General features: G+C 35.0%; 1 protein-coding gene across 5 annotated transcripts in view; it reads right to left on the bottom strand.

Annotated features, from left to right (window-relative positions):
• Positions 1–22,872, bottom strand: part of LOC114031886 (piezo-type mechanosensitive ion channel component 2) — a 527,965-nt gene that overhangs the window by 95,200 nt on the left and 409,893 nt on the right. For all 5 annotated transcript variants that reach the window (XM_027847078.1, XM_027847079.1, XM_027847077.1 and 2 more), the window contains 9 exons: positions 22,239–22,412; positions 11,576–11,796; positions 9,726–9,886; positions 7,987–8,163; positions 7,189–7,314; positions 5,523–5,723; positions 3,315–3,519; positions 3,053–3,154; positions 1,235–1,400 (listed from right to left, as the gene is read on the bottom strand). In XM_027847078.1, coding sequence (XP_027702879.1) covers positions 1,235–1,400; positions 3,053–3,154; positions 3,315–3,519; positions 5,523–5,723; positions 7,189–7,314; positions 7,987–8,163; positions 9,726–9,886; positions 11,576–11,796; positions 22,239–22,412 — 1,533 coding nt within the window. The remainder of the gene's footprint in view (positions 1–1,234; positions 1,401–3,052; positions 3,155–3,314; positions 3,520–5,522; positions 5,724–7,188; positions 7,315–7,986; positions 8,164–9,725; positions 9,887–11,575; positions 11,797–22,238; positions 22,413–22,872) is intronic.

Genomic DNA, 22,872 nt, shown 5'->3' on the forward strand with positions numbered 1-22,872 from the left:
GCCTAACTACTCTCTTCTCACATAGAATTGTCATGCTTATTTGGCAGATGGAAAAGTGATACCAAAAGAAATTAAGAAACTAGTTGAAGATTATAGATGAGTCAAAGCAGAGGAAGAATTACAATGAACGGGTTTATCTATAAAGTAACTGAGTCATTTTGCCTTATTGAGGTCTATCTTTACCACATGATGTATGAACCTGGGTGTTATTTGTCTCTCCTTTACTCAATTTTCTCTCCTGTAACACGAGTGGCTAAGTGGTACAGTGGATACAGTTCTAGGCCTGGAGTCAGGAAGACCTGAGGTCAAATTCAACCTTAGACACTTATTAGCTGTGAGATCCTGGGCAAGTCACCTAACACCTCTTTGTCTTAGTTTCCTTATCTGTAAAATGAGCTGGAGAAGGAAATAGCAAACCACTCCATCATCTTTGCTAAGAAAACCCCAAATAGAGTCAGGAGTCAGACATGACTGAAACAGCTGAACAAAAGAGGTGAATAATAATACTTGCACTGCTTATCTTACAGGGCTTTTGTGCAGACCTAGTTAGCTAATGTATGCAAAATACATATTAATTAGCAATGTGCTGGTAATTGTTTAACAACTGTGTCTCACCCTCAAAATGTATCATTGATATACTTTTAAATTTTCATTACTAACATCTTCTCCATCTCTTTCTTAAGTCTAGACAACAAAAGAATTAATCAAGCCCTGATTTGTAGTTTATCAATTTCCATACTGTAAATGCTCACACTGAAAATTTAAAAATGGTCTCATGTAAGCCAGTTCAAGCTGACTCTAGTTCACTATTGTTTCTAATCATGTTGTTGTTATTGTTGAGTTGTTTTTCAGTCGTGTCTTACTCTTTGTGACTCCATTTGAGGTTTTCTCGGCAAAGACAACTGAATGGTTTGCCATTTCCTTTTCCATCTCTTTCTATAGATGAGGAAACTGAGGCAAACAGGGTTTAGTGACTTGCCCAGGGTCACAAAGCTGGCTGGATTTCAACTCAGAAAGATGAGTCTTCCTGACTCGAGGCTTGGCACTCTACCCACTGTACCTCCTGGTTGCCTCTGTTTGTAATCATAAAGCATATTAAAAGCCAGAGTGAATATTATTTAGATTCACTGTAAAGTGTATCTTACCCACTATTGTAAACATCACAATTTTAGGACAGAGGAAAGTAAAAATCATACCCTAAAGTTATTCCCAAGGAATTAAACATAATCTTTACCGGCAGTGAATGAAATCTGGCACAGGGTTATGCTGGCTAAAAGATGCTGCATCAAGGCTCATACAGATTTCCACATTATCCCCAGCCATGATCCGTACTGCAGCTTTGTTTTCATCCTCAAAAGTTTGCCGTTGTAAGGAGGCACACAGCAGCAGCATGAAGTCATCTGGCAAGATAGTATTTTAAGAGTGAAAGTGTGAGTTATTCATTTATATTTATGGGCAGTGGCACTGTACGTAGTCGGGAAAGAGAGCGATCTTTACTCAGTATGTGCAATCCCTAATTTGTGAATGGGCTGTACTAGAGAACTGCCTACTTAGAAGTCAGCAAACATCTTTCTATAAAAATGTGTGATAGACAGGTTCCCAAGCCATGGCTCTTTAGGGTTAAATGGATCTGGGATCAGATACATTTGATCTTCTCTCCGACTATACAAATCACAACCCATCCATGGCTAAATAGTCCACTAAATAGACCAGGTCATAGCAGAATAAAATATTATAAATGTTGCTCGAGTTAGGAGTGGACTTGATGTTGCCTAGTCTAATGTCTAATTTTATAGTTAAGGAAACTTAGACCCAGAGAAATGATTTGACTTGCCCAAAGTCACACAGATAACAAAGTGACAGGTCTGGTTTGGAATCAAAGATCCACTAACTAGAAACCCAACATTCTTTCCACTGCATCAAGCCATGCTCTTTAACTACCTTTCAACTATATCTAAAACCACTTAAAATATGTTTCCTATAATAAAAAGCATTCTGCCTTCAAATTATGATGGCTAGGAAGCTATCTCTTATGGCTGAATAGTTCTTTAGTTTGTAAATTTTTTATATTTCCATAAGAGAAAAGTAGAATTCTAGGTCAATAAATCTCTGGACATTCTGAATAAGGGACCAGGAAAAATGACTTTGGGGGATAAGGTTAAAAAAGGGCTCCAAACTTGGATTCTTTAGGCATTTGTGTATGTAATAAGATCATATTTAGGTTCACATGTGTAGCTTTTATACTGGTGGTTTTCTGTATTAATTAGGACTTCAAAAATCATGTAATAGACTATTGATTAAATTTTAATTAAAATATTTTATGGACATTTTAATAAGTGTATTTATATGTTCTCTACATATACAGATAGGAATATCTCCATATTCATATGTATGTTTATCTATATACTTTCCCCCTTTTTTATTAATTTGTAAGAGCATTCTATGAACAATATTCTTTCCTTATCTCCTTTCTATTTCGGATTTCTTTTGTTTGTTGGTGTAAACTACAGGAACCACTCAAATTTGGTTGCGATGTTAAAAGACATAACTATATTTGCTGAAACATGCTTGAGGGAACGTTACCATAACTGCTTGGACTAATTAAAGCAGATTCACTTTTCAGCAACACTAGCACTTTAATTACATAATTCTGTTTTACAAAACTTAAACTGATATCAATGGTTAATGGTTAAAAAAATATTCTAAAGGATTAGGAGGTCTTTTAAAGAGTAAGGAAAGAAAAAAACTAATTATGCAAGTAACCAGGCATTTTAAAGATTCTAAGACTTTTTTTTTTGACAAAGCATTAGGGTTGGTAGAAACATGATCTTTTAAAAACATTCATTGGATAAAACCCAAAAGAATGGTTTTAATTTTAGAACTTTTCTCTTGGAGATCCTAGACCCATCAAACAAGTCTGTTTCTGTGAAATGGACAAAGTTGATAATGCAGAGTTAATTAAAGGCTATGTTTCCTATTGTAGAGTAAATGGCTAGTATAAAACTGAAACCTAGCAATTCAGGTCATATGGCTCTGGGGCTAAAATACTTACAGACAAGAAAAACTGGGTTGGGCCGTACAATGAAATCTGGAAAATATAACCACTTTATGATGTTGTTGTCAAATCTGGCACCATGATATCTCCACGGATAATCTGCAAAGAATGTTGGGAGGACAGTAGGGAAGGAAGTAAGAAAAAAAAAGTGCCACAATGAATATGTTATAATTCTCCAGTTCCCTACTCCAGAAGCATCTCAAGAATCATCAACAGTTTATCATCAAAGCAAATAACTCTTCAGGAAGGAATTCCTCACCTCTACAAGGAGCAGGTGGAATGCCAATACACACGAAGTACTGGAATGTGATGATGCATGCCAGAAAGCAGCAGTATTTTGGCCAGATCTCTGCAATAGCTTTTCTTCTTCGCCGATATAATACAGCAATTAACCAACAGGCATGAATCATAGCATAAAAATCCATTCTCTGGCCAATTACATTGACTGACATTAGGAAACAGGTCTGTGAAAGAATGAGAGGCAAAAGAACATGTAATGTGGAAGGAATCATAGGAATGCTTTGCAGAAGGCTACTCCGAATGGGGTGGCAGTAGATGGTAATTATTTGTGTTACAGAGTGCCTTATAAAAAAATATGTACTGCATTTCCTCTTTTCTCTGTCTCATATGGAATCTCTGAGGCCATTATCAGAGATATTTGCTGCAAAATTTCCCCCATTTTTCTGCTTTCCTTATTATTTTGGTTGCATTGGTTTTGTTTGTACAAAAACTTTTAAAATTTATAAATAAAAATGATCTATTTTATATTTTGCAATACTCTCTATATCTTCTTTGGTCCTAAATTCTTCCCTTATCCATAAATCTGACAGATAAACTATTTCAGGCTCTCTTAATTTGCTTACAGCATCACCCTTTATGTGTAAATCATGTACCCATTTTGACCATATCTTGCTATATGGAGTGAGATATTGGTCTATATCTTGCTTCTGCCATGCTGTTTTCTTGTTTTCCCAGAAGTTTTTGTCAAAGAATGAGTTTTTGTTCCAAAAACTTGGACCCTTGGGTTTATTTTATACTAGATTACTATTGTCATTTACTATAATGTAATTTGTACCTAATCTATTCCACTGATTCACCACTCTATTTTGTAGCCATTACCAGATTGTTTTGATAATTATCACTTTATAATATAGTTTGAGATCTAGTATAGCTAGACCACCTTCTTTCACATTTTTTTCATTTATTCTCTTGAGCTTTTGTTCTTCCAGATGACTTTTGTTATTATTTTTTTAGCTCTATAAAATAATTTCTGATAGTATGATTGGTATGGCACTGAATAAATAGATTAATTTAGGTAGAATTGTCATTTTTATTATATTGGCTCAGTCTACCCATGAGCAATTTATTCCTATGCTCTCTAGTGTTTTTAATAGGAATGGATCCTGTATTTTGTCAAAAGCTTTTTCTGCATCAATTGAGATAATCATGTGATTTCTGTTAATTTTGTAATTGATATGGTCAATCATGCTGGTTAGCTGAAGATGTGTAAATGGCATTCTTCCTGTTTTGGTTTTCCTTTTCAGTTTTCCTCTACATATTACTTCTAAGTACAGAGAATGTATCTCTGTACCACAGGGTAGTTCCCAATGTCTTCTACCAAAATCAAAGATAGTTTGTGCACTGTTATGAAGAGTTAAATCTAGAAAGGTTTTGTTTTGGGAAAAGATGGTATTTTCAATAATTTCTTTAAAGCTTAAAGTCATGAGTTTGTAAATTCCTTTAAGAAAATGACTGTTGATTTTTTACCTTTTTATTAACAGAGCCTAGCACAGTGACTTGCACATACTAGGTGTTTATTAAATATTGAATTGAAACTGGCTAAAGAAAACGGAGACAAGAAAAGATAAAGTTACATTGCTAGAGTAAAATGAACTTGCTGGGAGCATGCTGTAGTATTTAGCTCAGTGAATAGAGAGGGCTAAAAAAAATAAATTTTACTCATTCAGAAGTGGACTGCTCTAGGTCAGGCTCTCCTGTTGCTCCCATCCTAAATATGTTTGGAGAACCTTAAGTATTTGGTAAAGGAGACTTAGAAGGTATATCAATTTTATAATAGTCATAAAACATAAAAGGTCACAGGTAGGACTGAATCAACTGGAGCTTACAAGTTCTTATTATATTGTTTTGTGTTGTATCATGTTGTATTGCATACGTTGTTTGTATTGTACAATATAATACTATATTATATTAATTATATTATGTTATATTTAGTGTTGTGCTAGGAACCATGTTGGATATAAGAGGAGAAAAGTTGTCATTGACCTTGAGAAGCTTACAATCTGGTTTAAAAATCATCTTAATCCTAAGTGTATGAGTCAGAATCTCATTCTAGGCAATAAAGTCATCTACATACATGAATGTTGGAAATTTAAATTTTCATATATATTACAAAATACAGTCTACCAGGTAGTTACCAAAAATAAAAGTTTGGTCTAAGGGACCTTACCTCCAACCCAAACTTGTAGAAAAAGTAGTTTATGAAATACTTGGCACAACTGATGAGTCCATTGTCCAGATGCAATCTTGTAATGTCATGAAAAATGGTTTTAGACACAGGTGCTGTAAGATTATTTCTACATCTATAATATTCCTGATGGCGGTAAATAGTTACTTCAAAGGCCAGAATAGCTAGCATCAATAGATTATTCTATAAAGTGAGAAAAAGATGTTATAAGAGAAGAGCAAAATTTTATGCCTTGATAATCTTAAAGAAATCCTTAAAATAGACAGTATTATTTCATTCTATCTGAAGACAAAAAATGCCCTGGGCCTGGTTATATTCTGGTTATATAATAATAAATATGAAAATATTTATAATAATAATAGCCAAAATTTACATAGTGCTTACTGATTTGTGAAACACTTTATATACCTTATCTTGTTTGAGCCTTATAATTCTCCTGTGGGTAGGTACTAGACATTATTATCCACTTTTACAAATAGGGAAACTGAGATTCAGAAAAGTTAAGTAACTTGCCTTTGGTCACACAGTTAATAAGTACTAAGAGTAGGATTTGAAATCAAGTCTTCTTGACTTCAAAGCCAATGGTTTTTCCACTGCTTATATACAGTAAGATTAAGATATACTATAGACTGGCATAGCATTATATATTATGGAAAGATACATTTATTTCCTATGTTTTATTACAACTAAAATTTAATTATTCTCTCCAAGTAGGTTATGACAATTCCTATGATGCAATTCATTAGATAGAACTTTGGAGGGAGAAGAAAGTTCTTCTGGTCTCTCCTCATACTTAGAAAATCAAAATAATGGAACATATTACCCAAGATAACATATAGATACACCACCATCTTGGGGTCAACATTGTCTGGAACTAAAAGTTTGAAAAGTTACATTTCAAACCGAGTATATACTGTGTCAAGCTGATTAACCTGAAGCACAAAGGGTAAGGGAAATCCACTATTTGGAGGGGAAATTTTGTTAATTCTTCAAATATAGCTAATGATAGCTGAGAAGCATGAGATCTATCATTTACAGAGAATAGACTAAAACTGCAATCAGAGTTTATTTTCATCTAACATGATACTTCAGCATAGTCTGCTATGCAAACAAAAGTTAGATAATACAGTACTAAAGGAATAGGGGCTCAAATTAGTTAATGCATTAAATTATTTTTTTAAAAATTGCATAATACTTAGTTTAAGTGTTATAGAATTTTCTTTCCTTTTTAAATTGCACTGTAAATATACTGTTGGTTAAGGAGAAAAGTGTTTATGTTGTCTAAAATAATAAAAATGCCACAATACTTAGAATGTATTATATATATATATATGTATTAATCTTATTATGACTGATACTGTCTGATGAATAATGTTACTTTTTATGCTTCTAAACCACAGTAAGACAAAGCATATACCTTTGAGTAAACCAAACCTGAGTTTATGGAGAATGGATTGATTATTTGACTCAAAGGTAACCAAAATGGCAAATGGTAATCCATGGTTATCAGCTGAGTTACACTGAGATATTAACATATTTGCTACAGACTATTGTAATATTTCAAATTTCATATCAACAAATTTAACAAAGAAAAGGAAACATTTTCAAACAATGATGCAGATCAAATCAAGGAAGTTAAAACAGTTACCCTGAGGTATACAAGCAATGGAAAAGATTTTCTCAGTCCAACCCACTCTGATGGATCAATGGGACCGCTGTAGAGCATGGATGTGTTCAAATGTGTTAAATTTATATTTGTTTGATTTTCATTTGGCTGAAATGAAGAAGGGATAACATCTCTTACTGTTAGGAAAAACAATTAGTGGCAAGTAGGGAAGGAGAGCAGCTACATTCACATCATTAATTTATATCATTCATCTATGGGAAGATATCTTTCCAAGATTACAATGAAGGGTAGATATGAGCACTGAAGATAGGATTGGGCTATATGTAGTCTAAGAATTCAGCACTTCTTAAACTGTATGTTTATGACCCCATATGGGGTCATGAAAAATTTGGCAATGGAAAAAAGATTTCTGAATGTGCAATGACCAAATTAATTAAAAATCAAATGTGTAATGAATCTGAGGAGTTTCTAGCAGCCCTTGCTCATGTTTCATCAGGCAACTTCACTGTAGCCTTGGGTTCTGAACACAAAGCCTTCACACTTTGTACCAAGCATGCCCTTAGGCCATGCAACACCAAGGAAAACTTTGGAAACATGAAAAGGGGTTGCAATTGGAAAAAGTTTAAGAGGCCCTGGAAGGTGAGGGACTCCAAGAAACAAGATATAATTCTCTTGTAGCTCCCACAAATTAAGAGCTGTCTCCAAAATGTGGAGTGTGGAATTTTCTTAGAAATGCTTCCCCAACCTTCCCCCAAAATAGTTTCCCCCAAAGTGAATTTCCCCAAAATATATTTAAGATTTCCCATCAGGGTGGCTCACCCAAGTACAATTAACAGAAAATTTGGCAGGATCAATGGTGGTAAGCTGGTATAACATCTTGCAGACAATAATCACACATGTCCAGACAGTGCAGATGCTTGAAGCCAGACGGCGTAGTTGGGCATATGGCAGAGCAAAAGCCCAAGAAATCAAAAATACATAGTTGAAGACAGACACCTAAGAATATAAAATCAGAAGATGGAGAGAGAGAGAAAAGATATTGTAGAAGGTATAGAAAAAAATGGAGACATTTTTAGTACTCTGTCAGTTTGAACAGTTCCCTTTGTGAAATTCAAAGACTTAAAACATCATCACAATATCGTGTTCCATAAGGAGAATATTCATACAATGTTAGTCCAGAGATAGTTAAATATTAAATCATCTTTCAAGTACCCAGTCTTCAGAACAGAGCACCCATGCTCAGTGCCCCGGTGACAATAATGCTTTATATCAATTTAATCACTGACAAGGGATTTGTTAAGTATCTCTTATGACCTAGTCCCTTATAGGGGCACAATATAGATCTGAATGAACATTCACTACTCATCTCATCAGGAGACCACTGAAAAAAACCAATCAATTGGTAGGATTATCAAAACCACCTCTAAATGACTTTTCCCCCTTTTCTAGAATCTGACCCTAGAGTTCTTGTATGTATATTTGGGGAGTGGGAGTGAGAGGCTATGGTTGATTTAGTTTTGTTTGGTATGTTTTAAGATTGCCTAAATCTGACATTCGATGTGACCAAAAGTACTAGGTCCTCTTTTTAACATCAAGAAAACAGAAAACACAGAAATTCACATTACTCCTATATAAGAACAGTTTTTTTTTAGTTTCAAGAGAATCTTCATTCTATGTATGATTTTACCAATTTTGTTTCAGTTCTCATATCATTTGTAGACAAATTCTTTTTTAAAGATTCATATAGACTATGCTACAAGCCAATTTTACCTTGTAAACTGAAAATTTTTATGTTTAATACAAACATTTCCTGCCTATCCTCAGCTTAAAACAATGATTAAGGAGATAATAGGATTCTGCCTAATTTTATGTTTCATATAGCATCTGGAATATTGTTAGGACTCAGGAAATGTTCATTTATAACAGTGAAATACGTTAGAGTAACTAATTGACTTCCTCTTTTCTAAGCCATTGATAAAAAAATTGAAAATAACAGAAACTCTACTAGAAACTTCAGGTCTGCAACGCTCCACAAATCTTTGGGTCTGGTCATTCAACTAGTTTTTAATCAGCCTAACTTGATGGTAAAAAGTGGAGAATCCTGATAATGATAGTAATAAAAGGTCAGATTTGTACAGCATCTTTTAGTCTACAAAGTGCTTACCTCACAACATTGGTATATAATATAGATCACTCCTATTTGCAGGTGAGGAAGCTGATGGTTAGAGATATAAAGTAATTTGCCCATAAGCACCTGCCTAGCCAGAATTGGAACCAGGAACTAAACTAAGGTGTTCTGAACTCCTAGGCCAGAACTCTTCCCTCATACTAGAAAAAATGATGAAGGAATTCATGGGGCAACTCAACTTCAATGCACTCTCCAAAAGACAAATAGCTTTTGTGACTGATGCACAAAGGAAGAACTAACATATTCCAATAATTCTGACTATTGTTTTTTCAAGTAGGAAGATAGTGAATACAAAGGCTATGGGAGACCATGATAAACACACAAGATCATCAGCAGCTAAGCTCAATTTGAGAATCAAATGTATACTTGCCTCTTTTACTGTTACCCAGATGATATATGATGAAACAATTTTGATGATGTGCAATTCCAAAATCCACCACATGAAAACCTGCAGCTTGTGAAAGTACTCCAGGAATTTTAAGAATAGTACTGTGAGGCGGTCAATTACTAGATGCCATTTGTTTCTTAAATCTGCAAAATAGTAAGGTGACCTGAGAGAATGAAGAATTCTTTGATTTATACATTAGTGCTCTATAGTTAGTGATCTTTAGTCTAACTTTGACAATGAAAAGGTAAGTAGAAAATGAATAGTGAAAGATTCTTTGGCTTTATTCAGCAAGCTTTCAACACTTATTATGTGATGGCCACTGTGCTAGGTGCTGAAATAAGCCCTGACTTCAGGGGGCTTTTATTTTATTGGAGAAGAAGGAAAGGATATGCATGTTACAAATAAAATGAAATATATACAAAGTAATTACTGGAGAGAAAGTACTAGCAACCCAGTGGGGAAGCAGCACTCAAATTAATCATTGAAGGAAATGAGGGATTCTTACATTTGTACAGAGCTTTTTTTAATCTTTTTTCTTTTTTTAGGCAATTGGGATTAAGTTACTTGCCTAGAGTCTAATTTCAAGTGTTTGATCTGAGGCCAGATTTGAACTCAGGTCCTCCTGACTTCAGAGCTGGTCTTCTATCCACTACGCCACCTAGCTGCCCCGAAATGAGGGTTTCTAAGAGGCAGAGGAGGAAGTGTGTTCCAGGCACAGCGACAGAAGATTTTTAATGGAGAATTAAAAAAAAAAGCAACAGACCAGTTAAGCCTGAACATAAAGTGGGTGAAGGAAAGTAATATGGTATAGACTTGATTAGAATTGTAGCCAGATATCTAAGGACTTTAAATGCCAAAAAGAGGAGTTCATATTTTATTCTATTCATCTATTGTAATCAATAAAACAAAGTGAATGCTGTATCTTTTCCTAGTCAGCTCTAAGGACTGTAACTATTTGGTCTAAAACCATGATAAAGATTGCCATATTGGTGTAGAAGATGAAAATAATGTAGGAAAATTCCCTGAGAGAATATGGCATAACAAAGTTTTAAATCTGTCCATTAAGTTAGTATTGTACAGAGCTTTGACTTTTTTTTTCTCTCAAATACCATCTGACAAATGGGCGTCTTAGAGGAGTACTTTAAAAAAAGTTCACTAGACATCATACTAGAGTAGAAAATGTTTTGTGCTACTACATTCCTGTTTATATGCTGCTGTTGTTCAGTCACTTTTCAATTGTGTCTGACTCTTCATGACCCCATTTGGGGTTTTCTTGGCAAAGATACTGCAGTGGCTTGCCATTTCCTTCTCCACCTCATTTTGCAGATGAGGAAACTGAGACAAACAGGATTAAGTGACTGGTCCAGGGTCACAGAGCTAGTAAGTGTCTGAGGCCAGATTTGAACTCAGGAAGATGAGTCTTCCTGATTCTACGCCCAAGACTCTATCTACTGTATCACCTACCTGCCCTGGCTGTCTATGTAGAAGTAAAAATAAATTTAATTCAGTGAAAAAAAAGCAAGTACATTGGTTATAAGGTATAATTTAACATACCACTACATAATGGCTCTGTGGAACATTCTGATTTTTGTGTTCAATCTATTTGATAACTATGTTTGATCTGCCCTTTGACGGACCTGGAACAACTGATACTTGAGAACTTTTAAACATTTTCCCCTTGCATACCTTCTATTCATAGTTAGAAATAAAATTGTTAGAGAAATATTGAACTTTATAAGCCAAGATTACAGTAACTTCATTTTAATAAAAGTTGCCAAGATGAATAGCTTTCCCCTTTGAAGTCAGTCAACTGTTAGCTGTACATAAACTACCTGAAGTTTCTTCTTCTTCCTCGGATTCCTCCTCTCCATCTTCATCTTCCTCTTCCTCATCTTCACTGTCTTTTCTATCCTCACCTTTTTCCTCTTCCTCATAGTACTCTTCTGTCTTCTCCTGACCATCCTCTTCAAGCTTCTTCATTGCCTCCTTTTCCATGCTTGCAGTCAGATTCATCATGGCGAGGTCTGGAAGGCTTCCTTCTGGATTCGCCAGTCTGTTGGCAGATAATGACCAAGTAAACAGAGGAAATGGCATAATGAGCGATCTGAATGTGGGGGCAAGCAAAATGAATATAAAACCAAAGCAAAAACTTAATGCACGTACAAATGCCTTTCAACTGATGAATGTTAACCTCTTTTCTTTCTTTTTTTAAAGCACTTTCTAAAAACAAACTGCAAACTAAATTGGGTTGAGTTAGTTTTTCTAACTCGGGTTCTAATGATTAGTCAGTAATGAGTGCTATCAACACCTAAACTTGACATTTTTCCCAGAGGAAAAAATGGTCAGAGTTTAGGATGTAGAAGCATGAAATGGCATCATGTAAGAGCAAGCATTTCATGGCTTCACAGGGGGACTTACTCATTTTGGTGGATTGGTAATTTTTTCTTGATGCTGCTCAAAGTAATTGAAATAGAAAGGAAAAAAAGGAGATGAGAACAGAAGGATTAAAAGGAATGTCAGAGATTACATATCATGCTACACAACATCCACTAGTGCATTCCTGTATGCCATCTGCTGTAGCTTTCTAATGCCAAATGCATTCCAGAGTGGCATTAATGACATGCGTTTATTAAGAACTGTATACTAAGCACAGATGGACAGTGGAGGACAGCATTGTAAAGAAGGGTGTATAAACTCCCAAGGGGCATTATCATAGCATGCTCTTAAGTAATGCAGCAAACTGTCTCACATGAATCATACCATTCACATTTTAAATAAATTTTCATCTTTTTAAATGAAGTATGCTTTTAGTCAACCTTTGCATAAACTCATTCCACTCTACCCTCACATAAAACACTACACAGAGGAAGCCAAATGCTTTTAGCCTTAAGAAGTCTATAATATGTGCAGTTCTGGTATTTGGTGATTTAACATCTTACTTTGGACAGTAGTAAGAAGGAATGTGTGAGAACTCTGTGCATGAGTGAGAATGAGTATTGAGGGATGATAAATTCTATGTTTCTGGTCAATAAACCAGGATCATAGGATTCAGACACGGAAAGGACCACAGAAACAATCTATTTCAATCCCTCTCATTTTATAAATGAAGAAATGGAGAGCCAGTGAAATTAAATGATTTACTTAAGATCACACTTCTCTGCCTCAGTTTCCTCATTTTTAAAATAAGGAGTTTGGACTAGTAGAACTCTAAGGTTCCTTTCAGTTTTAAATCCTACAGTCCTATTGAGTGGAAAAACTACTAGAATCAGACTAACTACAGACAGAGTTTCCAATTCTTGGAAAAAAGAAACCTACCAAAAGCATAACACTGGATCAAGGGAGCAAGAATGTAGAAAGTTAAACTAAAAAACAGTGAAGAGAAAGCTAAAGAGTGATGTTTTCTCAATATTGGTGGGGCAATTTATGACGACCATTTCTTACTGGTCATTTTGGCTTTGTCATATGTATGTGTGTCTATCTGCAGGTTTTTGTCTTCAGAAAATACATCTAATGTTGAGCTATGTGACCACATTCTACCATCCCAGTGGTTCTTTCAATCATCTAGAGAATGTGTCTTATCAAAAGTTAATCCAGGTATGCTCTATTGAACTTTATGTATGTATTTGTTCCTCTAGCAGTACCTAGTCATATGCACTACAGCAGCACAGCATTTCCTGTTACAAGTTAGAAACTATTTTTTGTAATAACAATAAAGGATTCAATAGTCCATAATCCTGAAAGGTAGTGTATCTAGGGCATTCAGGGGAGTCATCATCGTGTAGTAGAAAGAATACTCGCCTTGGAGTCAAAGGACCTGGGTTCCAATTATGTCTCTGCCCTGTTACTTATTGCATATGTGACTTTGGACAAATCACTTAATCTTGGGTTTCATATGCACATATTTGCATATATACACATAGCCACTTATGTGTATATAAAATATATATGATGTAAACTGCTATACATTGTACAAAAAAGGTAATGCTAATCTTGAAGAAAGTTCTTATCTTCTCTTCCCTTTTGTATTCAACACCTGGTTCACAAAGCCCATCTCTGAAAATTATTGCCAGAAAAGGTATGAAAGTATTTGAAAGCACTACCAAAGCACACAGTGCCTTGTTATTGTTGTTCAGTTGTTTTTCAGCTGTCTCCTACTCCTCCTGACCCCATTTGGCATTTTCTTGGCAAAGATACTTGAATAGTTTGCCATTTCCTTCTCCATCTCATTTTACAGATGAGGAAACTGAGGCAAACAGGGTTAAATGACTTGCCCAGAGTCATACAGCTAGTAAGTGTGTTAAAGTGGTTTTGAACTCAGGAAGATGAGTCTTCCTGACTCCAGGCCTGGCACTCTATCCACCATGCCACCTAGCTGCCCTAATTTTTTGCTTCCATGTAATAAAATTCACTCCATGGGTGAATGACTTGTATTTTCACCCATTTGTATATTCACTCTGCTGCCCATGTCTATATGATTGTGTGCAACTTTAATGAACGGTATGTACACAGAGAAGATAAAGGTCAATTATAGATGTCAGAAGTATAACTGATGGATAATTTAAAAAATTAACAGTAGAAGAGGACTAACATCTTTATCTTATGTCCAGCCAAACCTATCTATCTTAGTTAAACTTGCATAAACGTTTATGAACCTATTAGAGGGATTTTACATTTTTCAATTAATGAAAAGAACAAAGAAATCTAAGTAAATGCTTGTTGCCTCTGGTTGCTTATGTGTCTATGTTGGGGTTCTTTTACATTTTAAGTGGAGGGGGAGGTGCCTTGATGTACCAAACCCTGGACAATGAATCAATCACTAAATGGTTAATCTCATCAATCAGTGTACAGCCACCCTAGCAGAGGCAGATCCTGCCAGTTACTCAGACACAGATTCAAAATATCAGTGGAACTTCCTTCCTCAGGCCTCTTACTTGTGGACTATTTTGTAACATATACATAATATCAAAATATGCACATAAAGAACAACAAAAAGATGATTCTTTTACACATTGAGGAGTAGAAACATTTCAAAAACACATACAGAATGAAACATTTCATTGCAATATGAAATGAAGTGGAATTTGGGATTTCTTTTTCTACCTCATAAACTCAAGGTTGCTATCTTAGACATCTTAAGAGAACTGGTAATGACATAAGTACAACTATATCCTTCAAGACCCACATACCATACCTGTAGTCTATCTTTCCCCACAGTGGCTTTTCCTTTTCTTTCCCCTGTGTTTTATTTTACATTATTTATACTAGTAAGGCCATGTATTTGTTATTAACATCTTCATTTCTCAGAATTTTTAACATGCTTCTGACTACCTCTTTCATAAATGCTCTTCTTTTTATATGCCTTCCATTCTTTTGCAACTGGAAGCCTAATATTGCATAAATACTTTCACAACAAGTATTTCATCATGACATGGAGTAGAAGTTCCGTGAAGTAGGAGAATTGTAACTATACTGGAGCATTTGTGGTCATCATTCCAGCAGGAGAAGTCTGGGTATCTAGTAGTACAAAATCTCTAAATAAGGTGATATTAGGAGAGATCAACAATATTTAGAATCATAGTCAAAGGGGTCTGATTCTGTCTGATTTGGATAAGTCTCTTAATATCCTCATATCAAAATGTCCATTTAATAAAATGAAAATCCTATCAGAATATCACCTCACTAATTTATCCCAACATATTTCTGGAATGGTGGATCATTCGAATTGAAGCTTGGTTGAACTTACCTTTGAACATGCTAGGAAGAAAGAGTTTGCCAAGCATATTAACACTATAAACAAGATTTCAAGTGGAATGTTTAAAGTAACTAAGATAATAAATTCTTCTCAAGAACATCTAAAAGACCCATTTTCATTTTTATTGGTAAGCTAATTATAAGTAATAAAAAGCAATTCCCTTAAGCAATCCTACTAGAGTATTTTGTCAGGCCAGCTCTACTTACTTAATGAATGTGTTGGAAAGAAATAAAAAAAAATTTTCCTTTTAAATATTCAGGTTCATACTTTCCATTGATTCAAATGGACCTTCACAAAGGTTAGTCCAGATTAATGATTTCCCGGCATTTGCAATTTTTGGTACAGTGAAAAGAATATCAGTGCTTGAGAGTCAGAGGGCCTGAGTTCAAATCTCACCTCTGTAAGTTACTAACTGGGTGACTTTGGGTAAGCCACTTAATTTCATTTGACCTCAGTTTCCCCATCTGTAAAATAAGAAGATTGGACCAGAGAGTCTCTGAGGTCCCTTTCAAATCTAGATCAATGCTGCTATGACTCTATCCCTGAATTGTAGAAACACTGTGATATACAGCATGTTGCTTTAATACCCTGATTATTAAGTACTATTCAATTCAATTAGACAAACGCATTAAATGTCTACCATGTGCAAGGCACTGTGCTGGGTGTTTGGGGTGTAAATATGAAATAAGACGCATTCTTTGTCATGAAAAAATTTATCTACCTGGAGTCAGACAAGAGAAAGTCTACAACTGATGTGTTGCTGTGCAACAGCTACACATCTTATCTAGTTTAGAACTACATTCCCCATGAGGATGAAGGGCAACTCTTCCACCATGATAAGGGGAAATAAGACATGTCTACAGATAACTATGGTATAAGGAATACTGCGATTAGTAGGAGGGAAAGTTCCCAAAGTGTTATGGGAAATCTTAGGAAAGGTCATTTTCAGCAGGATAGTTTGGGGAATACTTCATAGCAGAAATGGGTGCATGAGTTAGTCCTTGAAGGAAAGGAAGAATTTCAACAAGTAGAGATGGGATGGGATTTATTACAGGCATGGGAGTAAGCAAAGGCATAAAAAAATGGGAGAGGCTAGGATGAATATGTGGGATGGTCACTAGTCTACTCTGGCTAGATGTAGAGTACATGCAAGGGAATAGTGTGACAAGAAGCTGGGAAAGGTAGGTTGGATCCAGATTAAGGCTAATCTTTAATGTCAGGAAGAATAAGTAACTGAAGGTTTTTGAGTAGAGGAATGATATAATCACAGGATTACAAACTGTGGACTAGAGGTCCACTAGAGAAAGACTAGTTAGATAACTATTAAAATAATTTCACATGACAGCCTCTAAAATGCTTGAACATATGGTCCCATGGAGTTTTCTCTTCTGCATATTAAATATCCACAATTCTTTAAACTGATCCTCATATAACATGTTGAGATTAAAAATGTTTTGAAAACATTAAAGAGCCACAGAATTTTGAATTCTTAACATTAACCTCATCATACTTGCTGATTTTGCTTGGTGTAGGAATTTTTTAAAAAAACCTTAGCATCAATATAGAACACCAAAAGGATCCCCTCTGATTTTGGGTAAATGGGTCACAGGTGCCTGTTCTTGAAACAAATCTGAAACAACTGCCATAAGGCCTATTCAATAGCACAAAGTCAATCAAAGGGCTCCACAGGAAAAAAAAATATGGAAGAAAATTATTCTGAACCTATACTGTGCCTCCTGGATCTCTTCCTGGAACAACTGGAAAGTGCATTAGGAGCAACACAATCTTAGAAGGATGAGATTTTCAGAGTCACCAAAAGCCCTACATTGGAGTCTAGTAACTATACTTTCTCTCCATAGACGTGAAAACCTAAGTGTAACCTTTATTCCTCCAGTGGAGATGACAACATGTTTGTTAAATTTGAAATATATAAAATAATCAGTTAAATTTGTTTTGAATCAAGTATGACAAAAAAAAAACCAGTTGATTTACTTTCCAAATGGCTATTATGGCTCTGTAGAGACTTGGGTCTTATGTCCTATTTTCCCAGAATTTACTACTTAAGATTTAATCCAAAGATTTAGTCTAAGCTCAAGGGTAAAAAAAGACCAGCTTAATGGCCAAGAGCTCAGGAAGCTTCATATCTTGTGCTTGTGAATTAAATGTGAAGAAAACAATAAAACCATGAAGAGTGAGGCAGATGGGAAAAATGAAAACTGGATTGGGAAGTGGGATACCAAAGATTTGTCCTAAGCTCTGCCGCTAATTAATTAACTGTGTGAATTTAGTTTCCTCAGTAAGATTTAGGAGTTAGATTAAGGTCTTTTCCAGCTTTGACCATTTTATAAAGAAACTATATTCATGTGTTTATCACTTTATTTCTGTTGTTGTTCACTTGTTCAGTTGAATCCAAATCTTTGTGACCCTGTGGATGCCAGTGCTGTCCATGGGGTTTTCTGGGCAAAGATAATGGTGTAGTTTGTCATTTCCCTCTCCAGTGGATTAAGATAAACAGAGGTTCAGTGGGGGTCATACAGCTAGTAAGTGTCGAAGGCCAAATTTGAACTCAGGTCTTCCTACTCCAGGTCCAACACTCTATCCACTGAACTACCTAACTGCCTCCAGTATTTCTTCTCAGTATACTAATCTCTGAGCTAGCTTTTTATTTCCATTAATAACATAGAAATAGTAGAGTATTTTCAATCTTTGAGCATTGATATGCATGAGCTAAATCTTCTTTAATGGCACTAACTTTTCTACTTTTATGGCACTACCTTTTCTTTTATGGAATTTGGGTGGATTTGTCAACTCTTCCACTATATTATAAAATCAGGAATGTTAAAAAGGACAGATGCTGTCTTATTAGATTTTGTACACTCATAATACCTAACACCATGATTCCATTCAGTAGGTACTCAATAAAAATTCATCAAATAAACTAAAGCCTGATGCTCCTTATTCCAAGTATATTCTAATTCTTTCCCCAAATGGATGAGAGTTAATGTTTTCATCTGAAATAGATATTAATATTTTGGAAAGTGAAGATATCTTAAATTTAAAGAAACTGATTGTAATCTTGTTTTAGTCATATATTTCTGATGCCCTTCTGTAAGTAGGCAAGATTTAAAATAAGCCTCTGAACTACATAATTCTATCAAGAGAACTGGCTAAATGGTGAAATGATTTCAAATTGAAAAGAAAAGGACTAAGTGATGACCAAATTAAAAATGTCTGAATTCATAAACATAACAAACAAATGAGTTAATGCTAAATAATGCATCCATGAAAATACCCTAATACTGTTCTGATAAATAACTTTTTTTACTTAAGTAAGAAGGAGAATAAAACAAGGCACAGTTTTTGGAAAAGAAAATGAAACATTGAAGTACCCACCTATTTATTATTAGATATACACGACCATTGACTTTGGCATGGCTATAAGGTGAGAGACGGAAGCACAAGAGTACATGCGATGGCAATGGGAAACAAGTTAAAGAGAGAAAGAGGAAATTATTAAACAGGAATGAATGAAGGAGTTTCTTACAGAGGCATATACAGAGATAGATTATTATGAATATTATCACTATGAAGCTGACAGTTCTGAAAGTTTCTCTGTCATACAGTGAAAAAATGTCGGCAGCATAATACAGGAGCAATACAGAGATCAAAAATATGGCTAAAGCAAAAATATGTAAGAAACAAGAGGCCTAATTTTTATTTGCCTCTTTTTATTTTTGGCCCCCCCAATCATACTTTATTAAAATTCTTCAAGTTTTAACTTCTATCATATATTTGTGAATGAAAATAAAACTTTTAAAATATCAGTTCCTTCCTCTGGACCAAAAATACTTAACTAACCATGCTCAGGCATACATCTGACATTTCTCAATGTATATATAAAAGTGCGTGTGTGTATGTGTGTGTGTGTGTGTGTGTGTATGTGTTTACTTATGTGGGCCACTCAATGTTAAAATGTATAACATCAACTTCATGCAGATAGAGAAAGATATAGGTAGACATATGTCTAGATGCATACATCTAGATAGATATGTAGACATCAATTTCATACAGATAGATGTACTAGATAAATACATGTTATGTACACCTTTAAAAAATCATGTCATCTTAGCTAAGTCAGTGAAAGGCAGACGGGCCCAATTCTAAGAGCTGTATGTATGTATGTATGTATGTGGAGTCTGCTTTACTTAGCAGCTAATGTGACTATTCACAAAAATATGAATTTTATACATTTTCATATATATTCTATGCAAAAATGATATGTTAAACAGGTAGAAAGTAGCTGGCTTTTAAAATAGCAAACAGCAGTGGAGAAATTAACATAATTCATGCTTTTTTAAAAACAGATCATTCTTGTTAATTACTCTTCTTGTATTCCACGAAGGCAGAATCAGAAAAAAATCATAGAAGTTGTTAAAACCAAACCCTTAAACACTCTCCTTCTCTGAGTCATTAAAATGTTTAAAAATACATTTCTTGGTATGAACCATTAGAAAAAGAAATAAATTTGGAGGTGTAAGATTAATGATGTCTTAAAAATGCTTCCAGAGGCATTTAGGTGGTCCAGTGGATAGAACACTGAGCTTGGAGTCAGGAAGAACTGAGTTCAAATTTGGCCTTAGATACTTAATAGTTGTGTGACTGTGGGCAAGCTAAAACCTCAGTTAGCTCAATTTCCACATCTGTAAAATGGAGATAATAATAACACCTATCTTCTGCAGTTGTGAGAATCAACTGAGATAATAATTGTAAAGCCCTAAGTTTTAACAGTACCTGGTACAAAGTAAGTGTTACCCATCATTATTGTTATAATTAATTACCTAAAAGCAGTTCTAAGTATATGATCTATAATAACAATTAAAATGGTTGAACCTATTAAGCCACTCGAGCAGTGGATTTTTACACTTACTTATGATAATAAAATGATAGTCTTGTTCTTTGTTATTTTTAATACTGCATCCATTTCCCACCCTTTGAGGGCATTTTTATAAGAACAGAAATGATCATCCCTCTTGATAGAACTCTACTGACTACCTGAGGTAACCCTTGCTGGTTTCTCACTTTAACATTTCGATGACAAAGAGATTTTTAAGCCAGAGCTTAGAGTTGTCAGTGCTTTGAAGAGGAGAAGTAATGGATTTCTATTTTCACATGAAAAAGTGAATATTTGGCCCATCTTTCATCATGGTCATGCAGTGGCTTGAAGGATATTGAGGGAGCCAACTCAGGAAGAAGAGAAAGCAGCACTAGAGTCTTGGCACCAGCAGAGGTTTTGATGGCAGTAATCCAAATTGTATAATCAAACCCACACTGTGCACACTGCTGTGATCCTTTCAAGAAAGAAGCCTGAGTTGAAACAATAGACTTTCCACACGCTTTACAAGCCCTAAGAATTAACACCACTGCTGGCCGTTCAGTTAGTAGGTTAGTACACAGCTTATATGTGCATGGTCATGGATTTGAGTTGTGCTTGTATGGGTAGCATACAGTCTACTACTGTGGCCTGTTTTGCAAAGGAAGAGGCAGGTCATGTGACAAAAATACCATCTCCAGAATCTTCTCTTCTGTGCTTAAATAAAGGATCTTAAAAGAGAAATACTCAAGGAAGGGAAGCAAAAAAAAAAAATTAGGGGAAAAAAGACACTGGTAGAAATTTATTGACATTAGTTGCCTTTCACCAAAAGCTACTTATACGCTATCCAAGAGACCCATCTTGATTATTTTAATGTAATCTCTGTATCTGAAAGTGAGGTGACAACACCCAAGTTCATATAACATCTTACATACTCAGAACCACCCGTGATGCCATACTAAAATTAGAAGTACTTTGCTCTTGCACTGTCAGTAAAAGCCAAATGCAAATAAACTTTTTAAAATTACAGTAAAGTCTTGTGTCCAACTAAAAATCTAAAGATGACTTCCTGTTGTCAGTCAGTATAATTCTGAATTATTTGTCCCAGGGACCCCAACTTTAATTGAAGAGGTACCTTTGCTTTTTCCAATTATACACACACACACACACACACACACACACACACACACACACACACACTGATTTAGTATTTGGCAACTAGATTATAAACTGCTCTTTAGGGACGGCTGCCAACCATACACCTCCTTCTACTGGGATTCCTCATGAGTTTCAGAGAGTGGTAGGTACTGCTGGCCCATGGCCTGGAGATCCACCAGTACGGCTTCAACATCAATAAGGAGATTATGATAGACTGGTTAGAGAATCCTGAACTACTCAAACCTGAACTATTCATTGGTGTGTGCTCAGGGAAAGAAAAATGAATTTAATTCTTATTGGCAAAATATGATTAGGAAGATGCAAAATGTTTAAAAATAAAGTTATATAATATTTTAAAAAGTTAATTATAAAGTATGCTGGAGTTTATACTGCTCCTGTCTAATAGAAAACACATCTGTCTAAGTATACATAAAACAACAGCTGTCTATACAGCTATTATGCAGTGAACATGATCTCTTACATTGGAACATCTACCTATATATTTGTGCCAAAGTTAGTTAATATTCAGTTCAAGAGAGGTCAGTCAAAAATTTTACATTTCTTCATTTTTTTCTTCCTTTCTTTGATTGGACTGGCAGGTATGCAAAATCCAAGGTTTAGGCTAACTATGGAATCATAGGCTTGACAAATAATCTTCCTTTAAGGTAACCTTTAAGGTCCTTCGGAAGAACAACTACCCATTTTATTTGTTTACCTGTAGATGGTGTTGTCCTCTTTGCTGGGTATAGACTTTAGGTCTGTGAGCTCCAGGAAGTGGTCATGAAAATAATGAAGGTGTAATATACACACCAGCAAGAAGGAAGTTGGGATAAATATGCGAGTAAATAGCTCTGTAATAGTAAACTTCTTCAAACCAAGATCTTCTAGCCTGAAAAGAAAACCAGTATTCCATTCAGCCATTGAAAATGCACACTGCAGAACTTTTTAGAGATTTTATATATGTAAACACACATATATGTTCATGAATTTATGACTGTGCCTTTCCATATATAATTTATGTATTACATTTTGAAATTCTTGGTAAAAGGAATACAGAAAATATTGCTGTTAGATCCCTCACTTGTATTTATCATCCCTCTTACATATGACTGGAAAGACATACAGTAGATCACTATGACAAGCTACTGTCATTTCTTAATATTCAACTTTGGAAAAACTCTTCCAGTTACTAATTACCATATTGACTTTACTCTATACATTGTTCTGATTCTCTTCACTACAACTACACACACACACACACACGCGCGCGCGCACATACACATACATACACAGATTTAAACATTCACTTCTAGTGAAGTAAAGGAAAGTTCAGGTAAGATTAGAAGCCT

This window comes from Vombatus ursinus, unplaced genomic scaffold (genome assembly GCF_900497805.2).
Source record: "Vombatus ursinus unplaced genomic scaffold, bare-nosed wombat genome assembly UNPS02015255.1, whole genome shotgun sequence".
NCBI classification, from domain to species: Eukaryota; Metazoa; Chordata; class Mammalia; order Diprotodontia; family Vombatidae; genus Vombatus; species Vombatus ursinus.